Genomic DNA, 12,910 nt, shown 5'->3' on the forward strand with positions numbered 1-12,910 from the left:
AACCAAAACCAAAATACAATTTTTCAGTGGACATACCTATAAAAGATTTACTTTCTCCTAAATATTTCTATATTCCTATTGTTATGATGAAAGGGAATGCTCTACAGAAATGACATTATTGTGTCACCTACCCCAGCACTGGAGGTTAGTTATGTTTTGTCCATGGATAAAAATGGGTCAATTTGAAACTGGGAGATCTTTTAAGAACACAGCATTGTTCTGTAGTCAAGCAGGGCTGACCGCACTACTGAGGACTTTCACGCAGCAGAAGCAAAGTAGTCCGTTCACTAGATTCTGGCAGAATCAAAAGGTAATTTTCTGTACTTGCAGCATTTTTTAAAAGGGAGAATATATGTGGTAAAGTGCATATATTGCAGAAATGTACTGCATGGTTTTTTTTTTCTTCTTGTCCAGACATACACTTTTAAAAAGGAACATTCTGTTTAAATCCACTAAATACATTTTAAGTGCAACTAAACAAAAGATGCGCAAAGCCTAACAGTTTGTATTCTTTAGAAAACAACCACAGCCGAAAACAACCAGAGCAGAAAAGCCTGTAGAGAAGGATCCTTGTTTTGTGTATAGAAGCAGCATTGGCGGCTTGTGCTCAATATTTGGAGGGGGGTCGTCTCAAACAAACCTGTTCCCCTTACTCGCACAAGCACTGTGTGCCCCCCCCCCCCCCGTGCATGGGAGATGGACGGGAAGGTGGAAATCAAACATTGGGCCGTGATCGGAGGTGGTGCGGGCTCCTGGAAGCTGCCCCTAGCCCCCTCACTTGCACTAGCAATCGGGGTGCTTCCCGATTGGCTGGGAGGAGAAGCAGGAAGACATAAGTGAATATTAATTTGCTAATGTCACACAAATGGGTGGGCTCAGGGCACAGTCCTCTGCACCCCGAGCCCATCTGTTTTTGAATTCAATTAGAGCCTCAGGCTCTAATCATGTTCTTCAAAATAGTAAAAAACCCCATTAAAATCCATGCTTCCGGCACCCTGCATGTAGATTAGGGGTCGGGCGCATGGATTAGGGGGGCTGCGCCTCTAATGGAGTGGCCGCCACTGGGAAGCAGTGGATTCTCTACAGAGATCCGACATGCCTTCCCTGCCAAGTCACAGCTAGAGCTCTCCAATCAGCAAAGTGCATACACCCCGATGACTGGACAGCTGTAACCACTGTTTAGAGACCACTGCTCCTACACAGAGGCCTTCTACTCCGGCTGTAGCTGCTTTGTAAATAAAAATGTAAACACCTTTAATTTTAATAAAACTACATAGATAAATACTATATTCATCACAGCAAAAAAAAAAAAACAGTCAAAGCAACAATACCATCATGCCCAAAAATGTAATGTTCACAAATCTGTGTGGTGAAAAGTTGCTCTGTGTATACATAGAACCAAATAAATAGTGCTAAAAAGCTATGCAAAAATGCCACACTCCTTTTGTTATAATGAATTCATACAGTAGTCAGTGTTCCAGATTTTACAATCTTACCCTTTCACCCGGAAATGCAATTTCAGGGTTTGATGTGATGGTTATCTTGGCCAGTGCTTGTGCTGCTTTGGTTTTCCCCAACTCAGTTCCTTCTAATGCCAGTGGTATTAAAGCCTACAGCAAAACATACATGTACATCAACTTCTAATGTCATCTAGGTATTAAAGTGTCAGAAAAATACCGTATATACTCGAGTATAAGTCGTTCCAAGTATAAGTCGAGGCCCTAATTTACCACAAAAAAATGTGAAAAACTTATTGACCCAAGTATAAGACGAGGGTGAGAAATGCACTGTAAGTGGAAAAGAGGGCCAACAATGCCCATTTGCAGCCTCACTGTGCCCATTTGCCGCCATAGGTCCCCCGAACTTCAAACTCGGTAGTTAAGGGTTCCTAGATGCCCCCTAGCTGCATCCAAAATTTGGGGTCTCTGAACCCAAAGTGTCCCGAAATGACATTGCTGCAGATAGACACAGTTGACCGAATTTGGGGCCCCGTATCTCAGGGCCACTTGGTGCTAGGAACCCCAAATTTGGTTTGCAAACCCAGTGGAACTAGCACCATAAAATATCCAAAGCTGGGATTTCTAGCACTGAGTGGCCCCGAGATACAGGGCCCCAAAAATCGGTCCAGAAAATGTCAAGCACTTTTCTGCAGCAGAGAATAACATTTTCTGAACCTATTTTGGGGCCCCGTATCTCGGGGCCACTTGGTGCTAGGAACCCCAGCTTTGGATATGTTATGGTACCAGGTCCGCTGGGTTTGCAAACCAAATTTGGGGTTCCTAGCACCAAGTAACCCTGAGATACGGGGCCCCAAATTCGGTTCAGAAAATGTCAAGCACTTTTCTGCAGCAGAGAATGACATTTTCCTAACCTATTTTGGGGCCCCGTATCTCGGGGCCACTTTGTTCTAGGAACCCCAGCTTTTGATATGTTATGGTACCAGGTCCACTGGGTTTGCAAACCAAATTTGGGGTTCCTAGCACCAAGTGGCCCTGAGATACGGGGCCCCAAAGTCGGTTCAGAAAATGTCAAGCACTTTTCTGCAGCAGAGAATGACATTTTCCAAGCCGATTTTGGGGCCCGTATCTCAGGGCCACTTGGTGCTAGGAACTCCAGCTTTGGATATGTTGTGGTACCAGGTCCACTGGGTTTGCACACCAAATTTGGGGTTTCTAGCACCAAGTGGCCCTGAGATACGGGGCCCCAAATTCGGTTCGGAAAATGAAATTTTTTGCTGCAGAAAAGTGCTTGACTCGAGTATAAGTCGAGGGGGGCACTTTCAGCACAAAAAAATGTGCTGAAAAACTCGACTTATACTCGAGTATATACGGTAATAAAACAAAATGTATGAACAAGTAGGTGCTAAACTTACTTGCCTGTTCCCAATCCTCTGCAGGATTGTTCACTGAGATGAGCATGTGAGAGCTCGATTTACATTTCTGGCATGGTGCCTGTACACCGGGATGAAGCCAGTGATAAAATGTAAAATACACCATATACTATATACAATACATCCTACTGGAACGTAGTCCTGAAATCTAAAATAGATTATCAGCTGCTCTTTACCTAATGACCGCTATTTCAGGAGTACGCTCTTTTCACTGCCTTATCTTTTAGCTCTATTTGGTCCTTCTTGCTGAAAATAGTGATTGCTAGAACTTCTCATTAGTCTTCTAAAATACTGCTCAATATACAGCCCAGATCTGGATAAACATTTAGAAGTTATGAAGTTCAGTAATAAAGAATGTCAAAACATTGGTGCGTATGTGGCATAACAAACACTCCACCCTACCAAAATTCCATCATTTCACTATTAAAGTGGTAGTAAACTCTAGGGAAAACAAAGTTTCCTCCTGCAAGGCAATATCATAATGTGCTAGTATACACTGCATACTAGCACATTATGAAAGACTTACCCTAAAATGAAGCCCTCCAGAGGTGTGCCATCAGCACTGCAGAGGCTTCCATCTTCACCCGGTCTTTCTTCCAGGTTTGCAGACCCTGGCTGTCTGACTGTCTGAGCCGTGATGACATCACTCCTACACATGGGCACGGGAGTCTTGGCCGCGGCACACAGCTCTGAAGGAACAGCACGGTTATGCCATTCCTTCAGAACGCATGCGTCGGTGACGTCACCAGCTGCTGCTCCCTAGAATATCTCCTAAATAGTGCATGTTTAGGAGATATTCATTTTACCTACAGGTAAGCTTTATTATAGGATTACCTGTAGGTAAAAGTAAACAACAAGAGTTTACTACCACTTTAAAAAGACATTAAACCAGGCTGTGTGCTGCAGTGCAACTTTATAAAGCTCTTGTATCAAATGCAGAAGTTGTATTACACCCAGGTGATGTCCTCACAGCACTCTTCCCAGCCTACCTTGAACAGGCCATGTACGAGGGACACAATGCCATTTATCAGTCAATGCATAGCAGTGATCTGCACCTTTCCCAAGTGTATATAGCCAAGTCCCCCCTCTACCCTCATCTTACATTCTGGTAGTCTATGCTGCCATCTGCCACCATCAGTTTAATACTAAATTGTATCATGGTCCTTAAAGCGGTTGTAAACCACAGGTGATTAAAAAAAAAAAAAATTCCCTGCAAGGCAATGTCACCGCTGAGACAGCTGACATCTTCCCCCCGGTCTTCCTTCCGGCTTGCACGCACATGCACGCTGGAGCCGCTATTTCCAGCATGGGCTCTGAAGATCAAGCACGGTAAGTCGGTGATGTCATCGGCTGCATGCACTCTGAATATCTCCTAAATTGCAAGTTTAGGAGATATTTACGGTACCTACAGGTAATCCTTATTATAGGCTTGCCTGTAGGTACAAGTGGTAGTACAGAGTATACTACCATTTTAAGGCCTTAGACTGATAGAGAAGATGTAAATATTCTAGCTTCTACTTCAGAAAAGTTACCATTAGTTATCACACATAATTAACTGACGGTTTATTACAATCTAAAAAGCAGAAAAACGCATTACCTTTCCTCCTCCTTGAGCTACAACGTTTCCTCGTTCTTCTGGTTTCTCAACCAAGGCCAAAAAGACTCTAGAGAAAAGAACAAAATTGGAAAGTGTTGAGAGGTCAGTTAGAAAGATCAGTGAAAAAAGGTGCAAAAAAACAAAACAAAAAAACACTTAAACTACCTGACGTCTGGAAGGTTTACCCCTTTATAACGAGGCCATACTGCCCTGCGTTACTTTAACTGACAATTGCGTGGTCATGCAATGCTGTACCCAAATAAAATTGATGTCCTTATTTTCCCACAAATAGCGCTTCCTTTGGATGCTATTTGATCACCTCTGTGGATTTTATTTTTTGCGCTATAAACAAAAAAGGCTGACAATTTCGACCAAAAAACAAACATTTTTCACTTTTTGCTATAAAACATATCCAATAAAATTAAAATAAAAAAAATTCTAATTTCTTCATAAATTTAGGCCAATATGTATTCTGCTACATATTTTTGGTAAACAATTCCCAATAAGTGTATATTGATTGGTTTGCGCAAACACTATAGCATCTACAAACTATGGGATATTTTATTTATTTTTTTACTAGCAATAGCAGCGATCAGCGACTTATAGCGGGACTGCAATATTGCGGCGGACATTCTGACACTTAGGGGACCTTTGACACAAAGTGCTAAAAATATGCAGGGTCACTGTACTAATGACACTGACTGGGAAGGGGTTAACATCAGGGGCAATCAAAGGGTTAACTGTGTGCCTAGCCAGTGTTTTACTATACTGTGGGAGGTGCTTTTACTAGGGGAAGAGATTAATTTTTTTTTACCTGCTTTGCAGGGACACAAACTCCATCCCTTCCCTCCTGTCAGAATGGTGATCTGCCTTGCTTACATAGGCAGATCACAATTCTGTCTCTCTGCCTGGCGATCGCCGGCGGACATTGAGTATCCAGCACCAGCCGATTGGCTTCTACTGTGATTACACACAGCAGAGGCAAGTGGCAAGTAGCAGGCATGCATGCCCCCTACTCGTAAGTGTCGGACCACGCATATATATGTGATCCGGTGCACACGATGACATACATGATCTGAATGTTTGCACCCAGCCAGTGACTTAGAAAGTACTGAAACAAACGGATTACATAACAGCCATGTCATGAGAGTAATGCCAGCCTATATATTCCTCTCAATTTAGTTTTCCATTGAAAGGGAGTTAATTCCAAGCAGCCAACACTTCTCATTTTAATAATTGAAGTAAATGTTTATCTACAGTTGCGTAATAACCTAACATACAGCATGGCGCTGCGTGAGTTACGTGAATGTTCCGCGGCTCACGCAGCAAGACGACGGGCGCACCTGTGACGTGCCAGGGCGCAGTTGCGGCATGAGGTGATACGCAACGATCGCCATGTAAAGCTTGGGGGCCACACGTGGAGGCAGGTTCGCACTCTCCTGAGCCTCTGAAGCAGCCAGGGAAACCGGTTAAGCTATCTCACTGTCCACACTTCATTGTTTTTGGCTTGGCAGTTCCTGCAAGGAACTGGTATTCAACTTCTGCCTTTGACATTGATGCTTCAAAAGGATACAATAAGTAATACTTACCAAACATATCCTTAGAACTGCATATTTGTTTGGGACTTTACCCCTTGGAATACAAATGGTCCACCAGGGACCGGGATTGGTAGCTTGCATGCAAGCTTTGGTTTCCCATTGTGATCTTCCGCACAGTGCGAGAGAGGCGATTTCAGGACATGGTTCCATTACAGCTTTTACATTTACATGGCGATCTAGGGTATACAGATTGTGAACGCAATCCTGACCAACATACCTCCTCTGGGCTAGTTTATCATTTCGTGCTTTTTCAGCTACCTTCTTAACACTTCTTTGGATAAACACTAAGGACTAGTGCTGAATTGATTCAATTGTGTGCTTTTTCCAGGATTTTAGGTTTTCACCAGTCCAGGACATATTCTATACATCCCTTGCAGGAATTCAGCCAAGCACTGACCTTTGTATATGTATATACATCAACCATCCCTCTGTACTGGCATCATTGAGGGTGTCAGCTTTACCACTGTGTTTTTTACACTAGAGTTCCCATTGTTATATATGATTGGTCATTGGATGTGGGCATATATGGTGGACACGGAGTTTTATCTGCACGAATGTCAAGATTGAATGATTTGAAAATATTCCATATACGTGTACCTGTTTGCTTAATACTATGTACCGTACTTCTCTACTACCCTTTAATGTTATATTATATACAATGTAAACTTTGGTAACAGAATAAAATAAAATGTTATTGAAAAAAAAGATTGAATGATTTGGAATTTTAATGTTGGTTATTCTATGCTTTTGGTACAATAAACTTTTTGCAAATCCAATATGTGCAGTGGGCTGTGTTTATAGGTAAACGATTGGTGATGGTAGAGCTCATACCTATTGTAGGCTGACAACACAGATTTTTTTGTGGACTGTGTGTTGTCAGCCCTGCCCAGTGTTTTTTCTGAAATATGCAACTATGCACACTCTCAGCTCTCCACAACATAAAATACCAATCATCCTCCATGCCAAGATAAGAACTGGCAAGGCGAAATAGCCTCTATAGGATAGCACAGGAAGTTTGCACAGGTCAGCTCTGAATTACAGACAAGGTCAACAGTTTTTTTTGTATTGTACCTGCTAAAAAACCTTTAATAAAATCTTTGTAAAAGAAAAGGACAGAATTACCTGGATGTCAGTTCTCTTGAGGAATCAGTTAGTGCTGGACTCTCATTTTTCATCATGCATGCCAAAGCAGACACCACTCCTGCCGTCAGTAGCTTCTGCACTCGCGCCTCAACAAATTCTTTCTTATCCTACAGTTAATGACACCATAGAACCATAAATATGTCTGAGTGTTCAGTGAAAAACACAAAGGGGTTGATTTATTAAAACTGTAGAGTTCAAAATCTGGTACAACTTTGCATGGTAGCCAATCGGCTTCTAACTTCAGCTTGTTCAGTTAAGCTTTTACAATAAAACCTGCAAGCTGATTGGTTTCTATGCAGAGCTGCACCAGATTTTGCACTCTAGTTTTAGTAAATCTACCCCATAGTCACAATATGCAATTCCAGCATCTTCAATGGAGACCAGATGACCTCTCACCTTTGGGTGCTCCTCAGGAACGTGCTGCTTGGCATATTTTGCCAGTTCTAACATCTGTGGGTCTATTTCTTCCCGGTCATAGCTGTTTGTACAATTTACCAAGGTGGATGCAACTGCAAAAAGGACAGTCTTGTCTTGTGACTAGAACAAATAAAAGCAACGACTTGATTAATAACAAGTCACAATCATTACTATTCAAACAGCAACTAGCATTCTTAAACGTTGTAGGTGATATAAAAAAGTATATACGACTGGATATTTTCATTTAAAAAACAGAATTATAAATGCAATAAACAGTAGCAGGAAACAGTCCACCAAACCTTCTTCTTTGGGTTCTGTCTGTATTGTTGTCTAGCTTCCTATTAATGTGTTCCACCTTTCATTTTAATAGGTGTGCAGCAATCTAGATGTTAATGCTTGGCTTGGCTGGGAGGAGGGAATGAATTGCCTGCAATGGGTTTTCACAAATGAATACTAGGGTTACACCGATACCGGTATCGGTGCCGATACTGAGCATTTACACAATTACTTGTACTCATGCAAATGCTCCAATGCCTTTCCGGTGCGATTTGAGCCCGTACAAAATGAATTGGCTCAATTCCCACTGCAGAGAATCATATGCGATTTGAACAGGAATGTGATGTAATTCCTGTCTGAATCGCATGCCATTTCCCCCCACTGCTCCTGTGTTAATCCAGGCTTGTCATAGTGACTTCTGGGATCACAAAGCAGCGGTTTCAGACAGGAATCGCACCACATTCCTGTTCAAATTGCATGTGATTCTTTTGCATGGGCTCAAATCACACCACAAAGATATTGGTACTCAGTATCAGCTAATACTTGAGCACAAGCATCGGTACTCATCGATAAAAAAAAAAAAAAGATCGGTATCGGTGCATCCCTAATGAATACTATTGTTTCCCCTGGCACAAGGTGTGTCTGCTGACTGCATAAACAGGTACAATCATCTAAAGCAGCGGTCTCCAAACTGCAGCCCTATGCTTGTCTTTATCCGGCCCTTAGGGAACGCTTCCTGTCGCTGACACCAATAATGAGGCACTATTCCTCTCACTGAAACACCATCAAAAAGGCACAATTCCTACCACTGACACCAACAATGGGGCACTATTCTTCCGACTGACACCAACAATGGGGCACTATTCCTCCCACTGACAGCAACGATGAGGCACTAGTCCTCCCACTGACGCCAAAGATAAGGTATTGTTAACTCCCACTGGACGCCAAGAAATTTTCTACTTCCACTTCATTTTTATCCAAAAATGTCGAACGGGACTGTTGGAAAACTTTCTGACAGCAGAATACAATAGCCATACAATAATTATCCATGGCCAGCCTTAAGGTGGGTACACACTATACGTATTTTTTCCTTCAACCCAGCAGTGCGTCGCTCTCCCCCACTGTGGTATTGTGTACTGACAGGGGGACTGCCCCCTCCTCCCCCCTCCTGGCCGGAAAACACAGATCAGTGCTTGCAATAATTGGCTGCGAGCGCTGATTGGATGCTGGTTTTCCAGCATACCTGTTCGGCAGAAGTCAGTCGTAAGACTGTCACACAGGGAGCTGTACAGAGGAGCTGAAAGTCGGCGGTTCCTGCCAAACTGTCCATTTCCGGGTCGTGTGTACCCAGCCCCATACTGCGTAATAAACTGATCATTTGGGTTTTGTTTTCCTAGACAATTCTATTGTTCTCTAGAGATAAGGCCAGAACTGCACAGTACATAGACAATCATACACACTGGCTGCCACTCACCAGCAACATGATCATCTGCCCCAGAAACATCACTTTCTCACTAGCCAAAATACTGCTGAGTGTTGCTCTATTGATTTTCCCTCGCTGACATGCAACACCCTGCTGGTTGAGCTAATGAGAGAGCAATGCCATAGGAGCAGGTACGTGTTCTCTCTTTAGAGATCGTGCCACTGGTTAGTTGCCAGCGGCCGCAGGATCACTAAAGTAACATGGCCCTACTTGAAACTTTGTTATTTGTACATGTCACAAGTGTTGGCACTCCCATTGATTTTATATACATTGGCCTTCAGTTCCCCTATGTGCACATTATGCTCTTGTATTTGCTGTAGAACTACAAATGGCAGAATTACAAAGTAATTACTAGATGTTATGGAAAAATTGTACCTTTGCTAATTTGAACATTGCCTGTAACGCTGCTTTATCTTCTACAAATTCCTCCTTAACATCAGCGTCAAATGTTAGATAGGCCAAGCCTTCCACAGCCCAGCGGCGGGTGCTTGCCTGAATACTCTCATTGCACAACCACCTACAAAGCAAAAAGCAAAATGGTTTCAAGTAACATGACATAACATTTAACTTTATGACACATACCTCAAGGTCAGGGTACCAATATTCCACTATAATCACGTTGAATAACTTACTTGCGACACTGTTTAGCTAGCTTGAGAGTAGATCCTTCTGCAAACTGTTTCATGCTGAAATCTGTGCCACCTGCGGATCCCAGCTTACACAAACCCTATACAATATTATAAATAGAGATTTGATGACTAGACATCTAAGGTATAAAAAGAAAAGATTATTAAAATGTATTTGTAACACAATCACACATAGGACAGCGGCATACCACCAAGGCTCTTATGCGGATAGCATCATTTTCATTTTTCTTGTAAATGTCTTTGAGTAAGGTCACCCCATTGGCAGTGATGAAGGTGGCTCGCTTAGCTTTGCCAGCTGCATGGATCAACGCCTCCACTGCCACCTGCTGATCAATCTCCCGCTCTGAAGCGCACAGAGCTAGAATACTCTCCATTATGCCTGTAAGTTCAAGAGTCCGATTCCCAGCCTCAGATGGGCCCTGCAATAAGCAGGAGACAGTTTGTATAGCACGCAGCTTCCCATCCATACCATGGCCTTCAAACCAACTCCTGCAAATAAGAAGTTAAGAGACTAAACAAGGCTGCCAACAAGAAAAAAAAAATACTATATATCTGGGTTTGTCCCAAGCATGTTTAAATCCACTTACTGTTAGCTGGATTACCGCTCTCTATTCCAAGCATTAACTACTCTTTTAGTAAGATAATACTTTCTAAGATTAGTTTTGAGCTTTTTACTGTTAGTTTGAGGTCATGTCCCTGAGTTTTTGATCTTAGCTTAATATTGATAATACTGCCATCCCGAACCTTATTCACCCCCTTAATGTATGTAAACATTTCAATCTAGTCTCCACTTTCCCTTCTTTCCTCCAGACCGTACATATTAACCACTTCAGCCCCAGAAGATTTTACCCCCTTCCTGACCAGAGCACTTTTTGCAATTCGGCACTGCATCGCTTTAACTGACAATTGCGCGGTCATGCAACGTTGCACCCAAACAAAATTGACGTCCTATTTTTCCCACAAATAGAGCTTTCTTTTGGTGGTATTTGATCACCTCTGCGATTTTTATTTTTTGCGCTATAAACAAAAAAATTGTGACAATTTTGAAAAAAAAGCAATATTTTTTACTTTTTGCTATAATAAATATCCCCCAAAAATATATAAAAAAACATTTTTCCCCTCAGTTTAGGCCAATATGTATTCTTCTACATATTTTTGGTAAAAAAAAAAAAAAAATCGCAATAAGTGTATATTGATTGGTTTGTGCAAAAGTTATAGCGTCTACAAAATAGGGGATAGTTTTATGGCATTTTTATTATTATTTTTTTTTATTAGTAATGGCGGCGATCTGCGATTTTTATTGTGACTGCGACATTATGGCGGACACTTGACACTATTTTGGGACCATCATCATTTATACAGCGATCAGTGCTAAAAATAAAAATGCACTGATTACTGTGTAAATGACACTGGCAAGGAAGGGGTTAAACACTAGGGGGCGATCAAGGGGTTAAGTGTGTCCTAGGGAGTGATGGGCTACAACTCACATGACAGCGATGACAGGGAGGAGTGATCTCTGTCATGTCACAAGGCAGAACGGGGAAATGCCTTGTTTGCATAGGCACTTCCCCGTTCTGCGGCTCCGTGACACGATCGTCGGGAGACCGGCGGACATCGAGTCCGCAGGTCCCACGGTCATGCCTGCTAACCCCGCCAATTAAATGGGAAATGTACAGGTATGCCCATTTGCCCACCGCTGCCACTGTGCCAACGTATATTGGCGTGCAGCGGTCGGCAAGTGGTTAAGTTCCTGAAGTCAGCCCTCATACGTTTTCTCCCTCAGACCTTTCACAATTTTTGTTAACCATCTCTGGACTATCTTCTCAATATCTTATTGTAAGTGAGGTCTCCAGAACTGGACACAGTATTCTAAATCAGGTCTCACTAAAGATCTATATTGGGGAATTAGGACCTCTTTCCTCCTGCTGGTGATCCCTCTAGTGATGCATCCTAGAATTGTAATTGCTTTCCCTCTGCCTGGTCACACTGTTTGTTCATAGTTACATCGTAGGTGAGGTTGAAAAAAGACACAAGTCCATCAAGTCCAACCTATGTGTGTGATTATGTGTCAGTATTACATTGTATATCCCTGTATGTTGTGGTCGTTCAGGTGCTTATCTAATAGTTTCTTGAAACTATCAATGCCCCCCGCTGAGACCACCGCCTGTGGAAATCAACCTGCCTCAAATCGCGACGTGGGTCTGCCGCGATAAATTGCGCTGCAATTGCGGTATCTCACATTGTGGGAAGCATGTCGCCCAAAAAAAGTTCAGGAGCTACTTTTGGGCGACGTGCTTCCCGCAATGCGTGTTGCCGCGATTGCAGCGCGATTTATCCTGCAACAATCGTAGCAGACCTGCTCCACGATTTGAGGTGTCATTCAAATGAATGGCATCTCAAATGCGAGTCTCGCGATTTGCCATTCACACATTAGCGCCTTATACTTACCTGAGCCCCATCTCTCTCAAGCGATATCCACGAGTCCCTCGGCCGTGCGGGACTCTCCCCCATGATTGGCCAAGACACAGCAGCGCCGTCATTGGCTCCCGCGGCTGTCAAAGTCAGTTTGCCAATCAGGAGAGAGAGGGGGTGGGGACAAACGGCAGCTCCATGTCTGAATGGACACACGGAGCTGTGACTCGACTCAGGTGCCCCCACAGCAAGCTGCTTGCTATGGGGGCACTCGACAGGAGGGAGGGGCCAGGAGCAGCGAAGAGGGACCTGAGAAGAGGAGGATCCAGGCTGCCCTGTGTAAAACCATTGCACAGAGCAAGTAAGTATAATATGTTTGTTCTTTTTTTTTTTTTTTTTTTTTTAAACAAGACTTTATAATCACTTTAAGAATTGGTATCCTGCAAC

At 42.9% G+C, this 12,910-nt stretch overlaps 1 protein-coding gene across 1 annotated transcript in view; it reads right to left on the bottom strand.

Moving 5' to 3' along the window:
• Positions 1-12,910, bottom strand: part of UNC45A (unc-45 myosin chaperone A) — a 71,589-nt gene that overhangs the window by 14,242 nt on the left and 44,437 nt on the right. The window contains exons 10-16 of the mRNA XM_073618507.1: positions 10,240-10,540; positions 10,037-10,131; positions 9,780-9,921; positions 7,625-7,765; positions 7,208-7,335; positions 4,488-4,554; positions 1,497-1,610 (exon numbers count right to left, since the gene is read on the bottom strand). Coding sequence (XP_073474608.1) covers positions 1,497-1,610; positions 4,488-4,554; positions 7,208-7,335; positions 7,625-7,765; positions 9,780-9,921; positions 10,037-10,131; positions 10,240-10,540 — 988 coding nt within the window. The remainder of the gene's footprint in view (positions 1-1,496; positions 1,611-4,487; positions 4,555-7,207; positions 7,336-7,624; positions 7,766-9,779; positions 9,922-10,036; positions 10,132-10,239; positions 10,541-12,910) is intronic.

This window comes from Aquarana catesbeiana, linkage group LG03 (assembly GCF_042186555.1).
Source record: "Aquarana catesbeiana isolate 2022-GZ linkage group LG03, ASM4218655v1, whole genome shotgun sequence".
Lineage (NCBI taxonomy): Eukaryota > Metazoa > Chordata > Amphibia > Anura > Ranidae > Aquarana > Aquarana catesbeiana.